General features: G+C 40.1%; 1 protein-coding gene across 5 annotated transcripts in view; it reads right to left on the bottom strand.

The window, feature by feature from the left end:
- med15 (mediator complex subunit 15) overlaps positions 1 to 18868 on the bottom strand; it is a 204863-nt gene that overhangs the window by 102630 nt on the left and 83365 nt on the right. For 4 of the 5 annotated variants that reach the window (XM_069933772.1, XM_069933769.1, XM_069933768.1 and 1 more), the window contains exon 5: positions 15974 to 16174. The exons of the other annotated variant lie outside the window; for it this stretch is intronic. In XM_069933772.1, coding sequence (XP_069789873.1) covers positions 15974 to 16174 — 201 coding nt within the window. The remainder of the gene's footprint in view (positions 1 to 15973; positions 16175 to 18868) is intronic. 5 annotated transcript variants of the gene reach the window in all.

Genomic DNA, 18868 nt, shown 5'->3' with positions numbered 1-18868 from the left:
TCCAAAGATGTACAGGGTTAAAAGGTTATTTGGGTATAATTGGGTGGATGGGTTTCAGTATCTGAATCTGTTTCTTCTCCATGTCAATTTAAATAAAACAATACATTGTGGTTTTGATGATTGATAGTTGGCCATGGGTCTGGGGAACCTGAATAATAACATAAAGTAAAACAGGAAAGTCTGCAGACACTGTGATTGTAGAGTAATACCATACACCACGTGCTGGAAAATCTCGTAGGTCACGCAGTGAAACAAAGGGATATAACCAATGTTTTGGGCCTGAGCCCTTCATCAAAGTTTGAGCAAAAAGCAGACAGGCACCTGAGTGAAAATGTGGGAGGAGGAAGAGCCCAGGCCAACAGCCAAGAGATCATAGGGGGATATGGGAGGGAAGGCAGAAGAGAAAACAGCTGAGTTGAGAGGGGAGGTGGTAGCTCTCTGAATGGGGAGGGGAGGGGGTGGGGAGCTGTAGGAATGGAGACAGGGTGAAGGAAAGAGAGACAGGGGAGTGGCCTAATGGAAAATGAACGTCAATGTTAATTCCATCTGCTTGGAGAGTACCCAGATGGAATATTAGGTATTGTACCTCCAATTTCTGGGTGGCCTTAGTTTGCCAGTGCATGAGGCCATGGACAGACATGTCGGCGTGGAATTGAGTGACTGGCCTCATCCACTTGTCCCATCAAGCACCCCCTTGGTATCTTAACCCCAGGATGTGCCACACTTGCGCCCACACTTCCTCCATTCCCACCATTCGGGGCCCCTATCAGTCCTTCGTAGTGAAGCAATCCTTCACTTGCGAATCTACTGCATCCGGTGCTCCTGTTGTGGCTTCCTCTGCATCGGAGAAACTGGACGCAGACTGAGCGATCATTTGTTGAGCGCCTTCGCACTGTCCACTGCAATATCGGGGACCTCCCAGTGGCCGACCATTTTGATTCCACGCCTCATTCCCACACCGACATGTCTATCCACAGCCTCATTCACTGCCAAACTAAGTCCACCTGCAAACTGGAGGAACAACACTAATATTCCCTCTGGACACTCTCCAACCAATTGGCATTAACATTTGCATCTCCACTTCCAGTAGACCACTCCCCTGTCTCTCTCTCTTTCTCCCTATCCCGTCTCCTTTCTTCCAGCACCCACCCTCTTCCTTCTCCATTCAGTTTGCTACCCTCTCCCACTATCACCTCAGATTGTTTTCTCCTGCTCCTTCCCTTTCTGCCCTTCTCCCCCCACCTTTTTGCTCATACCTTGACGAGGGGCTCAGGCCCAAAACGAACGAATAACTTTGTTTCCTAAAGAAACTGTGTGACTTGCTGAGTTTATCCAGCACTTTTAGAACCACAGAACACAACACCACAGAAACAGGCCCCTTTGGCCCTTGTACCCGAGCCATTTTATTGCCTAGTCCCACTGATCTAGTCCATAGCCTTCCATACCTCTCCCATCCATGAACCTGTCCAAACTCTTCTTAAATGTAAAATTGAACCTGCATTCACAGCTCAGTGGCAGCTCATTCCACACTCCCACCACTCTCTAAACCTTTCTCCTTTCACTTTCAATTCATGTCCTCTAGTTTGTATCTCACCTATCCTCAGTGGAAAAAGCCTATCTACATTTACTCTGTCTATAATTTTAAATTCTTCTATCAAATCTATCCTCATTCTTCTATGCTCCAGGGAATAAAGTCTTAACCTGTGTAACATTTCCCTGTAACTCAGTTCCTGAAGTCGGGGCAACATCTAGTAAATCTTCTCTGCACTCTTTCTATTAATATATTTCCTGTAGTTAGATGACCAAAACTGCACATAGCACTCCAAATTTGGCCTCACCAATGTCATATACAACTTCACCAATAATATCCCAACTCCTATCCTCAATACTTTGATTTATGAAGGACAATATGCCAAAAGCTCTCTTTATAACCCTATCCACATGTGATGCCACTTTCAAGTAATCAGGTCCCCCTGTTCTATGGCACAAATCAGTGCCCTACCATTCACCGTGGACATCCTTTCTTGGTTTGTCCTTCCAAAATGCAACCATCTCACATTTGTCTGCATTAAACTCCATCTGTCATCTTTCAGCCCATTTTTCCAGCTGATCCAGATCCCTCTGCAAGCTTTGAAAACCTTCTTCACTGTCCACAACGCCTCCAATCTTAGTGTCATCTGCAAACTTGCAGATCCAATTTACCACATTATCATCCAGATCATTGATATAGATGACAAACAACAAGGGTCCCAGCACTGATCACTGAGTCACACCACTAGTCACAGCCCACAGTCTGAGACGCAATCTTTCACCACTACTCTCTGCCTTCTCCCGTCCAGCCATTGTCAAATCTAGTTCACTACTTCACCATGAATACCTCATGTCTAAACCTTCCTGACTAAACTCTGTAATAGATTTATATTAATCTTTACTTTAATGTTAAACTATATTTCTCAGATATAAAAATGTCTTAGTAGTGACAGTGAAGACAGTGATGTCTAAAATGATTTAAAAGTTTGTGATGGTGCACAGCAGTTGGAAAAGGATTTGTCCAAATCCAGATCAAAATTAATGGAAAAACAGAGTGGAGATGGTGATCTTGCTGAAGTTAGAGAGAAGGAATTTAAAAAGTGCAAGTTGGATATTATTTCAAAGGAGGTTTATTAATGAGAAAATATAGGTTACATGAGATTATTGCCAATGAAGAATGGGCAGCGGTTCACTAAACTGTAGTTCCTCGAGCCTACAGAGATAAGATTTTGAACATGGCCCATAGAACACTTTTAGGTGGGCACCATAGGGTAAAGGCCCGCAGAGACCGAAGAAGACCGCAGAGCCCACCTCACTGACAAAAGGCAAAGGAGGAAAAACCCAACACCCAACCCCAACCAACCAATTTTCCCCTGCAACCGCTGCAACCGTGTCTGCCTGTCCCGCATCGGACTTGTCAGCCACAAATGAGCCTGCAGCTGACATGGACATTTACCCCCTCCATAAATCTTCGTCCGCGAAGCCAAGCCAAAGAAAGATAGGGTAAAGGAAACTACCTACAAAATTATGAAACAATTCCACTGGGCAAGGGGGGGCGTGGCAAGATGGTGTAAGGATCAGACGTGCCTTCCAGTCCTCTCCTGACTCTATCTTATTGTTTTGTCTAGAAATGCCCGTTAAAATTCTTTAAAAGTTTAGATAATTTCAGTGCTGTTAATTTAACTTATGATGGTACAATTGGTGGAAAAGAGCAAAAAGAAACGACAACAGATTATCAAAAAACTACATTTTCCAAAAGTTCAAGTTTTGGAGCCTACCTACAGGAAAGACACCGGGACTCAGCGTGAAATGGATCCCAGGAGAGAGGTACAGTGTTCGGATGCAGAGCTCTATGTTACATCGGTAGAGCCCCCTAAAGAGGGCGCCAAACAGCCTTTAGAACAAAGAGTTACTCAAAGGCATTTGTCAACTGTAGTGGTGGCGCTGCAAACTCCATCTCTTGAGATAGAAGAACCTATACAACTTGATGTACTGGGAGAACTTAATACATTATGGACTGGGGAAAACCCCGGCCAGTGTCCTCCAGTCATTGCTGGAGAGGCTGTGGCTGGGGTTTCCACAGCAGTCATACTACAAGGAAGGCAACCAGAATGAAGGAAGGAACAGAAGATCCTTTGGTTATGCAGAAGAAGCAGGAATCTGTTGAGCCAAAATCTCTTTCAATTGAAAAGATTTTTGTGAATCTTGAATCTAAATTATCTAATACAATGCAGGGATTATCCAAGATTATGACTGAACTTGGTACTAGGTTTAATACTCTGGTGAAAATACATTCTCAACAGATGGCTGAGTTTGGAGCTTTTAAGCTTGAAGTGAATTAGTCATCTAATTCGTGTGAAGAAGATATAGGCGAAATACAGGATCAAGTTTTTGATGTGACCAAAATGGTCGAAAACTTACAAACTCAAAATAAAAATTTGGTGAAAAAGATTGATTATTTGGAAAACCAATCCAGACGGAACAACATAAAGATTATTGGTTTGCCGGAAGGTATGAAGGGACCAGACCCAAGAAAATTTTTTACTGAATGGATTCCGCAGGTGCTGGGTCAAGAACATTTCCCGGAAGGTATAATACTGGAACGTGCTCACAGAGCCATGCGTAGAAGACCTGTTTTGGTTCGTTGCTTGAATTATTACGACAGAGAAATAATTTTACGAGTGGCTATTAGAAATGCACAACAGAGAAAATCACCCTTGATTATTCAAAATAATCGAGTTTTCTTCTATGCAGATTTGAGTCAAGAAGTTATGTTCCAATGACGGGAATTCATCCTGCTAAAGAGTTGTTGTGGAAGAAAGGTTACAAGGCAACCTTTAGATATCCAGCTGTTTTGAAGGTTTTCCAAGATGGTTGTCAACCAAAGTTCTTTGATTCTCCAAAGGAAGCTATAGCATTTGCTCAAGAGCTGCCAATTACTCAGTTTCAACAGAGACATAGTCCGCCGCGATCTCTAAGGAGACAAGAGATGGAAGAAAAGAGCTGTGCTCCAAGAAGGAATGGTTGTAATGGTGACTCGGCAGTTGGAGCTGATTAAAAGAAGAGTTGTCCTTTTCTTTTTCTAATGTTTTTTTTTAAAAAAAGGGATATTAAATAATGATGATGTTAGTTTAAGATGAAGTGAGAGTTGGGGGAGAGAACTGGATAGGCACTATTTCCTGAAAGTCATCTGCTACGTGTGAGTTATCTCACACACATTTTTTTTTGGTAGTTACCGCATTGCACGGTTTAGACGGGAGGGGGTATTTTTAACCTCCTACCCGTTTTTTTTTCCTTTTTTTTGTATTATTAGATTAAAGAGTGAAGGGTTTTTTTTTGTTTAAATATATTAAAAAAAAGCATAAGAAAGTATTTGATTGTTTCAAAAACTAAAAATTGATGTGGTTTTTTTTGTAAAGTTTATTCAGTTGATAAGGAATATCTGAAATTTAAATGTGAATGGGATGGATAAGTTTTTTTTATATTTTTTCTTTAACTTTAAGGTGAAAGGAGTGGTAATTCTGGTGTATATTATTTTGCTATTTTAGTTATAAAACGAAGGGAATAATGGTGAAAGTTATAAATTGAATTGTACAATTCTTAATGAGGCTTGAATTTTGTTTGTGGTTTATGCTCCATTTGTTGAAGATATAGATTTCGTTGTAGATGTGTTTTTATTATTCGGATATCTGAATTTTAACGTAATGATTGGGGATATTTAAATGTGGTATTGGAGCTTTTATTGGATAACTATTCAAGAGTAAAAGGGAAAAATGGTGAAGAGTACTAAAATTGAATTGTACAATGCTTAATGAGGTTTTAATTTTGTTTTAAGATGGTGGTTTATGTGACTAATATGATGATAGATGTGAAGTTAGTTGATATTTGGTGAAGATTTATCTCTATAGAGAAAGTTTTTTTTTCATCTTTTTTTTCCATGCTACAATTTTTTTTTAAGAATTGATTATTGTTTAAGAATTTTTGATACATAATGTTACTAACTTTACTAATTTTTTATATTAAGTTTGAGTTAAATATATGTTTCATCTTAACTCCGTTTGTTAAATATATGCTTTTAAGTTTGATTTAAATATGTTTTTTAACTCTGACATCTTAGTATTAATTACTTTTCTTTTTGTTAGTATTTTAATCGGTTATGTTTTTGCTTTTTTTTGTAAGTGGGTTTTTTTTCTTCTCACATATATTATTAACTTTATTAATTCTTCACTCTTTATTTTGGGGGGGGAAAGGGGGGTTGGGCTAATTTGAGTTGGGTTATTAATGTGTAATAATTATTGGGGAGGGTATAGTTTATTTAGATTACTGATACTGTATTGTAATTTTATTATTTTATTCTTAATTTTTTTTTAATGTAATCCTATATGTTATTCATGTTATAAAATCTTAAATAAAGTTTAAAAAAAAATTCCACTGGGCAAATTTAACAAAAGATATTAAGAGATTTTGTAAAACATGTCACACTTGTCCAGTTGTGGGGAAACTTAATCAAGGTCCCACAGAGGCATCTTTAAAACCTATTCCTTTTTCTGTTGAACTTTTTTCTAAAGTAATTGTGGACCGTGTTGGGCCAATGCCCAAAACAAAAACTGGAAATTAGTACAAGTTGACCAATATGTGGGCTGTTTCCAGGTTTTCAGAAGCCATACCATTCAGGAACATTAAAGCAAAAACTGTGTCTGGGGCTCCAGAAAAAAATTTCAGTTTGTTTGGTCTGTCTAAAGAAATAAAATCAGATCAGGGAGAGAATTTTATGATAGTTAGTTTATAAATTGGGAGCGAAACAAATACAGAAACTCAGGGAGATTTGAAGAGGTTCCAGTCAACTTTGAAAACTATGATGAGAACTTCTTGTGAGAACAAAAAGGTTTTCATTTACTTAGGTTTGAAGTAATAGGACATGAAGTTAGAAAGCCTTTAACGTTGTTTAAAGAACAGTGGGTTAATGAGGAGGTGCAGTTGAATTTGTTGGATTATGATTCAAAGTTGAAAGATCACTGGAAAAAACTTTGTAAGGTAGCTGAAGAAAATTTAAGAGTGGCTGAAGCCAAAATGAAAGTTTGGTAGGACAGGAAATCTTCTGAGAAAGTTTTAAACCAGGAGATAAAGTGTTAATTCTGTTCTCCACAATGTCTAATCATCTTAGAGCAAGATTTTCTGTGCTCAATGAGATAGATAACATCTAAGGTAAATAAAGCTAACCACATAGTTAAAGCTCAGAGAAGAGATGTGACAACACAGGATTTTAAAGAGAAGCTGTTTGGTAGATTTTTGACAGCTAATGTTAATGTTAATTTAGCTAAGAATGAATTTTATCATGCTCAGGTGAGTATTAATGTTAGCCAAGGAAAATTGGAGAATGTTCAGGTTAAAATTCAGACAATTTCTGAATTTCTTATGCCCACGGGTAAAGAAGTTGTTTGGAAATTTTTAGGAAGGGTTGAATATTAAGGGAAATTCTTTGCAAACTTTGCTCTTCACTTGACTAATATTCTGAAGAGTTTATTTGGACAGCCATTTGTCAAGAAGCATTTGACAAACTGAAAGACATGTTTATGTCATAAACCTATGCTTAAAATGCCACCGGTGCTGCATCATTACAAAAAGACTATGATGGTGTTGAAAATGCAGTAAGAAATTCAAGAAACACTGAAAAGAGTTGTTCTGCTATTGGAAAATAATTATTTCCTCTTGTATTAGCTCTACCACATTTTGAGGTACGGTATATTTCAGCGTACAAGTCAAGTCATGAAACCCAAAAAAACTCGCAAAAAATGGGGGTCGACTTGTACGCCAAATATAATTTTGAGACCTTAAATTCTGCTCAAAATCCAATCCGCACTGATCTGGCATATGTCGACCCTTGAAAAACCAAAAAAAAAAACCCCTGACTGCAACAGATTTTCATTGAGAGTTTTATTTAAAACTACAATACAATTAGAACCTTTCAAAATCGCTATCATTGTCTGAAAACAACAATACAATTAGAACCCTTCAAAATCACTCTCGCTATCGTCGTCTGAAGCAAAGATGGCGGCAAGCACATCCATACTCTCACTGTTTAAGCAGTCATCAAATGGGTCCCAGACTGTATCTGATGAGACTGTTTCAGCTTCGTCGCCAGTGTCCCACAATAAATAATCTTCTGTGCCATCAATTGCACAACACAAAAGAATTGCACTTTTAAAATTATTTTATCAGTCTCCACTTTAACTCTGTCCCATGCCTTGAGCACGAAGTTACATTGCACATCAAGCGATTCAGCATGCATCGCCCCACCTTTTGTAAATGGCTTTTCTGCACTCGGCATCCATGTACTCCAATTTTCCCTCACATGGTCTTAAAATGACTTGTTCACGCTGACATTGAGAGGTTGCAATAGAGATGTAAAACCATCCAGCATAACTGTCATGAGAGTATTGTGTAGTACTGATCTGCTTTTAGTTTTCTCAGTTAAGTGGCTACAAAATATATCCGAGACCAGCAAACTCCGTTCTTTGCATAAACCGCCTGTTACACATATTGTCTATCCATAGTTTTATACTATTTTCATGAAAATGTACAAAAATACTTGCAGGGAATTTCATTTTCGGTTTAATTTTGCATTTGAAGATTACCATGGGTCTTAACGTTGTCCTGTTGGCCATGAACGATAACACCATGGTAAACCTGGTCCTTTCGTGGCTGGTACTTCTGGTCTGCACAGTTTTAACACTTTTCCATTCCACCGTTTTATTGCCTATCATGTCGCAATTCATGGGGGTTTTCTCTACGTTTCCGATATTTGCCAATGCAAACTGGTGTTTCTGCCAGTTACATATAATAAACTGGAGAAAACTTACAAGTTTATGATCAAGATATTTTGGTACTTTCTGTGCAATTTTTGTTTTTTGGCGTAATACCAGATTTTTCCTGTTCATGAAACAATTGCAACAGCCTATTGTAGCCTCAAAATCATCACTGAGGTCTGGGTGCGTCTTGGCCCACTGCAGTGCAAATGTTCTTATTTTATTTCGGGTGACTATGTAGCAATCGCACCTCTGTTCACATACCCATTCTGCCAAGTGATTTTTTTCCAACTCTGGCCGACAAGTGATTCCTTTTCTCAACATTGTCTTTTTGGTATTTTTCTTAAAGTCTCTTCTTTCTTCCTCCAATCTCTTTCCAGTTTCTCATGCACATCAATTTTCTTGCAGCAACACAGGTGTTGATTTTCTTGGCCATTTTTATCACTTTCAACTTAAAGCTCGCTTCATATTTTCATTGTGTGCTGCATTGTGTCAATGGACCCTCATGATAGCAATAATCTCCAGCCAATACCCAGCAGATCAATCCGCGCGATCTATGGGGGGGGGGGGGGGAGAGAGGGGTCGACATATACGCTAGTCAATGGCGCATCTCAGGCATCGTGAGCTTTGGGGGGCGGTCAATGGGGCACCTTAGGCAGCCAGAAAATTGGGGTCAATTTATATGCCAGATATACCATAAAACCTTAAAATGAGGCTGAAAAAGATGGGGGTGGGGTTGACTTATAAGGCAAAATATGGGGGTGGGGTTGACTTATAAGGCAAAATATATGGTATATGTTGGCATGGTTATGGGATTAAGCATTGTTTGCATTGATGATAATCTATGAGTAAAATTAAAAATAAATATAGATGATTATTGAACTGGAGTTTAATTCTGCAAGAATATGAGATAAGTATAAGACATTATAGTGACATTGCTTATCTAGATGTTGAATTCATATGTTTCTGCTCTATTTGTTTGTATTATATACTATTTAAGGCTGTGAAATCTATAAAAAACAAATGATAGATTGCAGATTAAAATTTTGACCTTTTAGAAGTTCAAAATTTCTCTGTGGGAAGGAGGTGTAAAGGCTTTATGTTGATCTTTAATATTAAACTATATTTCTTTTATAAAAATGTCTTAGTAAAGTAAATTATAGTTAAAATATTGTATCTGTATTCTTAGTAAGTTAGCTGTGGGTTGGTACAGGGTCACACACACATTTATACAGAATCATTATTTTCAGAGATGAGAGTTCATTCTCTGAGTGGACGTGTCTTGGACAGGCAGAGCTAAGTGGGTCTTAATTATTTAAGAATTACTGAGGACATTTCTCAACTCTTTTAATTCCCTTTTGATCCTAAATTTTCAAAAATTGATTATCTACAGTAAAAGGAAAAAGTTTACTTTGATATAAAAGTATCAAAGGGGGAACACGGAATCAGGAAGACCACTTCGCTGTCGTTTTGGAAAAAAGGACAGATTTCTACTGGGTCTTTTATTTTGTGTTTGGCCACGTCATTTAACCCTTGTCTGGTTTGTGACTTCATCATGGAAGAAAATAACCACATTTATTTAATCGTTGTCTATGTTTGTGAATTCAGTGTATAGAAAATAGCCACATTGTGAGTAAAGAGGGCTGAAGATATAATGTTTAAAAGCATTTTATAATTATTTCTGAATTGAGAATTTAAGACCTTCAAACAAGACTAAAATGATGCTGAACTTTTAAAGATTGACTTTTCAGAGTGGGACTTTAATTTTACACACATATTTACATTTGCACATAGTGGGGTTAAATTTTGAGTTAAGTAAGGAATGTAATGCTGTTAAGTTTAATTAAAAAACAATTATTTTGAATTTACCATTGTGTGGTGAAATTTTCCATTGCTGTTCTTGTGTTAGTCTCAAAGATAATTAAAAGGGTTGTTAGTGTGTAACACCTCCCATAAGGGACCTTGCCAAAGGCCTTATTAAAATCCATGTAGTCGTATTCACAGCCCTCCTTTCGTCAACTTTCCTGGTAACTTCCTCAAAAAACTCTATAAGGTTGTTTAAACACCAACTACCACATACAAAACCATGGTGACTATCTCAAATCAGTTTCTGGCTATCCAAATAATTGTATATTCGATCTCTTATAACACCTTACAATAATTTACCTCCTACTGACATCAGGCTCACCGGCCTATAATTTCCAGGGTTACTTTTGGAGCCTTTTTTAAATAACAAAACCACATGAGCTACCCTCCAATTCTCTGGCATTGCAACTGTGGCTAAGGACATTTAAAATATTTCTGCCAGATCCCCTGCAATTTCTACACTAGCCTCCCTCAAGATCCGAGGGAATATCATGTCAGGCCCTGGGGATTTATCCACCCTTATTTGCAAGCTCTTCCTCTTCTTTGATCTGTACAAGTTCCATGACACCATTGCTTGCTTTCCTTACTTCCCACAACTCTGGGCCTGTTTCCTAAGTGAATACTGATGAAAAAAAAATTAAGATTCCCCCATCTTTTTTGGCTCCAGATAAAGCTGACCACTCTGATCTTCAAAGGGGACTAACTTTGTCCCTTACTATCCTTTTGCTCTTAATATACCTGTACAAACTCTTCGGATTTTCCTTCACATTTTCTGGCAAAGCAACCTCGTGTCTTCTTTTACCCTTCCTGATTTCTTTCTTGAGCTTTTTTTTTTGCATTTTTTATACTCCTCAAGTACCTCATTTGCTCCATGTTGCCTATACCTGTTATACGCCTCTCCCTTCTTCCGAACCAGATCCCCAACATCCCTCAAAAACTAAGGTTCCCTAAGCCTGAAAACCTTGTCTTTGATCCTGACAGGAACATACAAACTCTGTACTCTCAAAATTTCCCCTGTGAAGGTCCTCACACATCCTTGACTGAAAACAACATATCCGAATCTACACATTCTAGATCCTTTCTCATTTCCTCAAAATTAGCCTTTCTCCAATTTAGAATCTCAACCCGAGGCCCAGTTGTATCCTCCATAATTAACTTGAAACTAATGGCATTATGATCACTGGACCCATAATGTTCCCCTACACTTGCTTCTGACACCTGTTCCGTCTCATTCCCTAATAAGAGATCCAGTATTGAACTCTCTCGGTGGTGCCTCTATATATTGATTTAGAAAACTTTCCTGAACACCTTTGGCAAACTCCAAGCCGTCCAGCCTTTTTACAGTATGGGAGTCCCAGTCAACATATGAAAAGTTTAAATCCCCTACAATCACATCCTTCTGTTTCCTGCAGCCGTCTGCTATCTCTCTACAGATTTACTCCTCCAATTCTCGTTTTATGGCTGGTCCATAATACAACCATATGAGCTGGCTTCCCTGACCACCCACATTCTGCAAGAGGAGCATTCCCCTGCCTTGACTGCCATTCCCACTGTTAACAAACCACATATCATTCCCATTATTCAGCTCCACCCACACCCATATAGCCTCATAGAAAAGCCCTCTAGTCTGTCCTGCATAAGCATCACTGAGATATTTTCCCTGATGAACAATGCCAGTCCTCCCCATTTCATTCTCCCCCCCCGTTCTATCATGTCTAAACAATGGAAGCCCGGAACATTGAGCGGTCAGTCTTGCCCCTCCTGCAACCAAGTTTCACTGATGGCCACAATGTCATAATTCGATATGCCAATCCACACTATAAGCTTGTCTACCTTTCCTACAATACTCCTTGCATTGAAATAGATGCACCTTAGAACACTGCCATCAAATGCAACTTGTTGACTTCCAATGGTGCATGGAATTTTCACATTGTCGTTTCCCATCCTCTATCTGCTCTGGCACTGTTTCCCATTCCCCTGCAAATCTCATTTAAACCCACTGGAGCAGCACTAATATCCCAGAAGAATATTAGTTCCTCTCCAGTTCAGATGCAAATTGTCCTGTCAGAACAGGTCCCTATCTTCCCTGGGAGAGAACCCAATGATCCAGAAACCTGACGCCCTTCCTCCTGCACCATGTCTTCAGCAACGTGTTAAGCTACATTATCCATTATCCTCCTATTTCTAACCTTACCAGCACATGGCACAGGTAGAAATCCTGAGATCACTACCCCGGAGGTCCTGTCCTTCAACCTAGTGCCTAAAACTCCCTGAACTCTCCTTTCAGGGCCTCCTTACCTTTCCTACCCATGTCATTGATCCCTACATGTACCACAACATCTGGCTGCTCACCATCCCTCTTGAGAATGCCTTGAACGTGATCTGAGATATCTTGGACCCTGGTACTAGGGAGGCAACATACCACATGGGATATTCGATCTTTTCCATAGAACCTCTTACCTGTCCCCCCAACAACAATGGATCCCTATCACTACAGCTTGCCTCTTCTCCTCCCTAATAGTCTGAATATGCCTGGGACTGTCTGGTCTGGAAGCTAAGCAGGCTCAGGACTGGTCAGTACTTGGGAGGGGAAACCGCCTAGGAATACCAGGAGCTGTAGTATTAAAATTTTTAAAGATTTATTTATTTGAAATAACTTTGCTTCTTTTGAACAATTGTCAGTTAAATTCAAGCTCTCTAATAGACATTTTTAAAAATTTTTCCAGGTTTGGAATTTTGTTCAGTCTAAATTGAACGCTTTTCCTCAAATCGCAGACTCATATACTCTTGATTTACTTTTTGATCTGCAATTTGTTCACAGTGAATTGATATCACATATTTATATTGATCTATTAAGATTAGCTTCAACTGCTAAGATTAACCATGAATGGGAGCGTGATTTTAATATAACTTTTTCAGATGAGGATTGGTACTCCACTCTTTGTTTGAGGGGCAGAGGTTTAGAGGTAACATGAGGGGGAACTTCTTTACTCAGAGAGTGGTAGCCGTGTGGAATGATCTTCCGGGAGAAATAGTGGCGCCTGAGTCAATTGTATTATTTAAGAAAAGGTTGGACAGGTATATGGATGAGAAGAAGATGGAGGGTTATGGGCATTGTGCAGGGAGGTGGGACTAGAAAGGGGTGTTTGGTTCGGTGCGGACTAGAAGGGCCTAATGGCCTGTTTCCGTGCTGTAATTGTTATGTTATGTTATGTTATGTTATGAACAATGAGTCTTCATTTTGTGCCCGGCACTGTTTATTGCAATTTAAGGTGATACACAGAATACACACGTCTAAACTCAAATTAGCCTGGTTCGATGCGGGTGTTGATCCATTTTGTGAAAAGTGATTCATATATTTTGGAAATGTCCTTAATAAGGAAGACATTGGGAGAATACTTTTAATTCTATGTCATCTATTTTTAAGATTAAATTAGATCCTTGCCCTTTAACTGTCCTGTTTGGTTTTTCGCACAAATCAGATAAACTTTTATTGGCAGCTCCAGAGAAAGTTTTAGCTTTGAGCACCTTGATAGCCAGACGAGTAGTTTTAATGAAATGGAAAGATGAACTCCCAACTCATGCACAGTGGCTACAGGATGTCATGTCATATCTAAGTTTAGAGAAAAGTAGATACAATATTAAAGAGAGAAAGTTTCAATTTGAAAAGATATTTATAGAATACCATCATAATTGGCAATTTTAGCTGATATGGGTGCTCTAGGGCTGATCTGTCCATCTTCTGGAGGTTGCGACTTGATCCACCTTTGTATTTACTGTCACCTTGATTAAAGGGAGGGGGTAGATAGTATTAGTTTTTTTTCTTTTAGATAAATGGATTTATGGGGTTTAATTATGATATCTCTTTTTTTAGATATTATATTAAAGTATAATGAGGTTTGTTACAATATTATTTAACTGATCCACATGTATAATCATTTTAAAAAAACAATCACATTTGTTGCATTGTGCATTTACTTTAATTATTTGTGATCTAAATGTTATAATATTGCTTTTCTTTATCAATATAATTGGAATATGGATTACTATATTAAACACAAAAGTATTTTAAAAAGAAAAGGAACATCAGGTGCTGTCGGTTTCTGTGAGGGGAGCTGGACAAAGTGCCTCACGGAAGACAGAAGTTAAAGAATTTCATGTGTTTTACATTCTAAATGTAGTATTACTTAACAATATGGAACTTTTACCTTCTTGGCCACAGGACTAGACTCCATCCCAGAAACTTGATCACCATAGCTTGTCCCTGGTAGATCGGTCACTCCAACAATATCCAAAATGGTGCACTTGTTATTTAGGGAAATGGCCACAAGGATATCCTGCACTGCCTGCCTGATCCCTTTCCCTCTCCTGTGACCCATTTACCTTTCTCCTGCCTCCTAGGTGTGACAGTGTCTATCACCCCCTCTTCTTCCCGAATGATCCGGAGTTCATCCATCTCCAAGGAGCTGCAGCTGGATGCACTTCTCGCAGATGAAGTCGTTAGGGATTCTGCTGGCTTCCCTGATCACCCATGTTCTGCAAGAGGAGCATTCCCCTGCCTTGTCTGCCATTCCCACTGTTAACAATACGGTTGTTGACTTTTCCAGACTGGGGTCTGTACTGACAGGCCAATTCGGCCCACGAGCCCGTGCTGCCCAATTTACACTCAATTTCCCCCAGTACATTTTGAATGGTGGGAGGAAACCGGAGCCCCCAGGGAAAACCCATGCAGACACAGGGAGAACGTACAAACTCCTTACAGACAGCGCAGGATTCGAACCCCAATCCCGATCACTGGCGCTGTAACTGCTACACCAACCGTGCTGACCATATCTTTAAGTATATTCACAACAGTCAATTCAGTTTCATGTTGACAAATTGTATTATGCATTTGATTTCCAGATCCATCTGCCTAAACATTTTTTTATACAAGTAACTCAATTCCCATTAGCATGAGCTTCAGATACAACACATAACAGACTCCAGCAAGGGGACCACACAGCAGCTCAACAATCACATCAACCGCGCTGTCAGATAGAAATAAATAGGAAGTTTGCTTCCTTCCTTAGTGAAAGCTAGACAACCCAGTCGCTGGAGGTAAAACACTCAAGTCTGCAGACACCATGGTTGAAGTAAAAACACAATGCTGGAGAAACTCAGCAGATCAGTGTACTTTATATAGCAAAGATAAAGTTACATAACCAACGTTTCGGGCTTGAGCCCTTCATCAAGGCACCTGAACAAAATGGTGAGGGGGGAGGGGCAGGGGGAAGAGCACAATCCCACAAGCAGGAGGTGGATAAAGGAGAGATGGCACATCAGAAAACTGGGAGAGATGGAATGGCTCTGCGAATGGTGAGGGAAGGGGGGTGGAGAGCTGGAGGAAAGAAGACAGAGGGATGGAGGAGAGAGAGGAAGAACAGGGAGTGGCCTAGCAGAAACTGGAGAAGTTGACGTTAATGCCATCCGGCTGAGGAGGGCCAAGACAGAAAATTACGGGTGGTGTTTGTTTGACAGTACATGAACCCCTGGACATAAACGTCAGTGACCCAGTCACTGCCCTTGTCCAATGTCAGAAACTGGATTCCCTTTGAGAACTAAACTAAGCAACTGGCTAAATTGGGACACCGGGTAATTGGGGTATGGAGGGGTGAGGGTGGGAGGATGGGGACAGTCTAGCGAGGGAACCGCTAAGCAGAACGAATGTAAAGAGTCTGCATAAAATAGGTGCTACCTACTTCATGAGTTTGCAACTTCCAAATCCTACTCACACTGCTGCTGGGAGCCTGGCGGGAAGCCAGGCATGTGAGGCATCATTCCAGATGGACCCGGCTGAGGCTGTCCAGGATGTGACATTGATTGGTTCACCTGACCCAGACCTGCCATCCCGGGCAAAGGGGGACGAGTGGCCATCATCCCACTCGAGCTCCCCGTGGGACCACCTTGCAAGTTCTGCAAAGCGTTCATTGGATCTAGGAGGGAGGGAAACAAAACAAAAGTAAAGCTTCTGTTAAACTCCAAATAAAAGATGCTGAATAGAAATCAGATAGAATCACAGACTCACACAGTACTGAAAAGACTTGGACCCAAAGCTCCCCTGCCAATTCTTTGATCATTTGGACTTCCCTGCTCTTAGTTGACAACACTGTAAGTTGATCCATTTGAACATTCATTCAATTCCATTCTGTAGGTCGCAATTAAATCCACTCCCCTCCCCATCTCAGATCATAACCAGGTAAAAACAATTCTCATCACTTCTCTGGTTCTTTTCCCAATGACCTTAAATCTACAGGGGAGAAAGAAAAAACACGAAACTCCTGTTTGAACGGTCAAACAGATATGGGGGTACTGGTCAACGTGTGCATTTGGGCGACGGGGGGGGGGGGGGGGGGGTTACAGAGATCATTGGTGTCCAGAGGTGAAGGTGTGATCCACGGTCACTCAATGTCTTGGAGGAGACTCTCTCTTGCTTCTCTGAAAGAGGAAAATCTGCAGATACTGGGTTTGAGCGCAGTACACAGAAGTGCTAGAGAAACTCAGCAGGTCTGACAGCATCCAGAGCAAGTAAGAAGTCTCCAACAACTCAAGTCTGGGCCCTTTTCTTCCTATGGATGCTGCGTGACCCACTGAGTTTCTCCAGCACTTTTGGTTCCCTCTCCTGAATTTAATTCTGGTGATGGATTACTGCCAACACTTTGCTTTTGCAAGGCAAACAAAGGAAAGCTTTCTGTGCACCTTGTGTGTGTGACAGTGGTGTGGAGCATTGGTTATTTGACAGGAAGCAAAGAAGTGGGAATGAGCAGATCCATCTCCTGTTACCTGGCTGTGACCAGTGGGGTGCTGCAGGGATCTGTGCTGTGGGATACCTTGATTTTCTGAGTGTGAATCCAATCACAAATCACAACAACTCGTGATGGCGCTGATGGTGGCAAGTGCAGTCTTCGGCTACTGAAGGATATTAAAAAGATGATAAGATGAGTGGATGGAGCTTAATCTTAAAACAGGGAAGGTCATTTCTTTTGGGAGCACCACTAAGCCGAGGATATACACAATGACCCCAAGGCATACCAAGGAACAGAGGGGTCTCAGAATACATGCCCATGAATCAATGAAGGGAACACCAGAAGGTCAAGAGATATCGAACACAGGTTTTCATTAGCCAGGATAAAGAATTCGAGAGCAAAGAGGTTATGGTACAACAATATAAACTATTCAGTTCAGTTCCGTGGCTACGTTGTAAAAAGGATGTGACTACACTCAGGATTTCTACACTGTATTTCTACAGTTGTAGCAATGCACTACAGCCTCTTTTGGAAACTTGAGTGCCCAAGAACACAGAAGGTTGCATAGAGTGCAGCAAACCATGTCACGTCCATGCGGACACCGACCTCCCAACCATTGCAGACATCGACGTGAGGCGCTGCCTCAATAAAGCAGCCAACATCACAAAGGACCTCTGAAACCCTGGCCACAACTTCTTCTCTCTGCTCCCTTCAGGCAGAAGGTACAGAAACCTGAAGACTAATTTCAAGAACAGATTTATCCCCAACAGCTATTATGTTCCCATCAGTGGATTCAAAATTTGTTTATTGTCGTGTAATAGTACAGAACATGTAATATTATATGTAAAAGCCCTCTGCCTGCCGTGTCTCTGAAGGGACTCTCTTTTGCTTCTCTTTTTCTCTGACTGTAAGGGGTGCCGGGCAACACTAATGGTGACTCTTTGCCTTATGCCAGGCAGAAGGCAATTTCATGTAATAGTACATGTTCTGTACTATTACATGACATCAAAAGGAATCGTAATGTTCTTGAACCTCCTTGTACTACCTGGGACCACCAAAATATCTGCCTGCACGTCAAAAGGACACTTTTTTCATGCACGAACTGCAACTGTGAATATTTATCTTTCTTTTAAAAATATTTTTATTGAGTTTAACAGAATATTTATTTACCCTTTTATATTCATTACTCTTTAAATGTCGGCATATATTCAATGAGAGTTTATTGTGATACACACAAGTTCAATGTGCAGGTGCACTGAAATTCTTCCTTGCTGCAGGCAAACAGGTATGTAAGATATGCCAGAAATGCAAGTCAAAAAGAGGTAATAAACATAAAAGGGTAGATAAATAAATACTCACCACTGCAGTTACCACAAGAAAGAAAAAAATAAGGAAGTGACTTTTCACTTGTGCAGACGTGTGAGTTTATGGTTAGGGGTTGAGTAGCTCGGGGTGGTTGAAGAGCCTGACAGCAGTTGGATAGAACTGTTCTTTCCCCTAGAGGTGCTTGACCAGGCTTCTGTACCTTCATTTTTTAAATTTAACTTTTTAAAAACATTTTAAATTTTTGGCCACAGGACAAAAAGGCTGGCTTTATTTTCACACCTGAGAAGTCTAAAGTGGTGGGGAGAACTAAGTGAGATCCATAAATTATAAGGAAAACCACCCTGTTTGCAGAGGTGTCCATAACAAAAGGTCATTGGTTTAAGGAAAGGGTCAGATTTCACTTGTTTCAAGAGCCTACATTAGCCCCATAACCCTCAACTCCTTTCCTATCCAAATACTTGTCCAGATACTTGTTAGAGCCTCTCATTCTGCCAGCCTCCTCAACTTCCTCTGGCAACTCATTCTGCATCATGTTAGTAAGTTGGAATCACATATAGC

This window comes from Narcine bancroftii, chromosome 4 (assembly GCF_036971445.1).
Source record: "Narcine bancroftii isolate sNarBan1 chromosome 4, sNarBan1.hap1, whole genome shotgun sequence".
NCBI classification, from domain to species: Eukaryota; Metazoa; Chordata; class Chondrichthyes; order Torpediniformes; family Narcinidae; genus Narcine; species Narcine bancroftii.
This window is presented reverse-complemented; position numbering and strand designations above follow the sequence as displayed.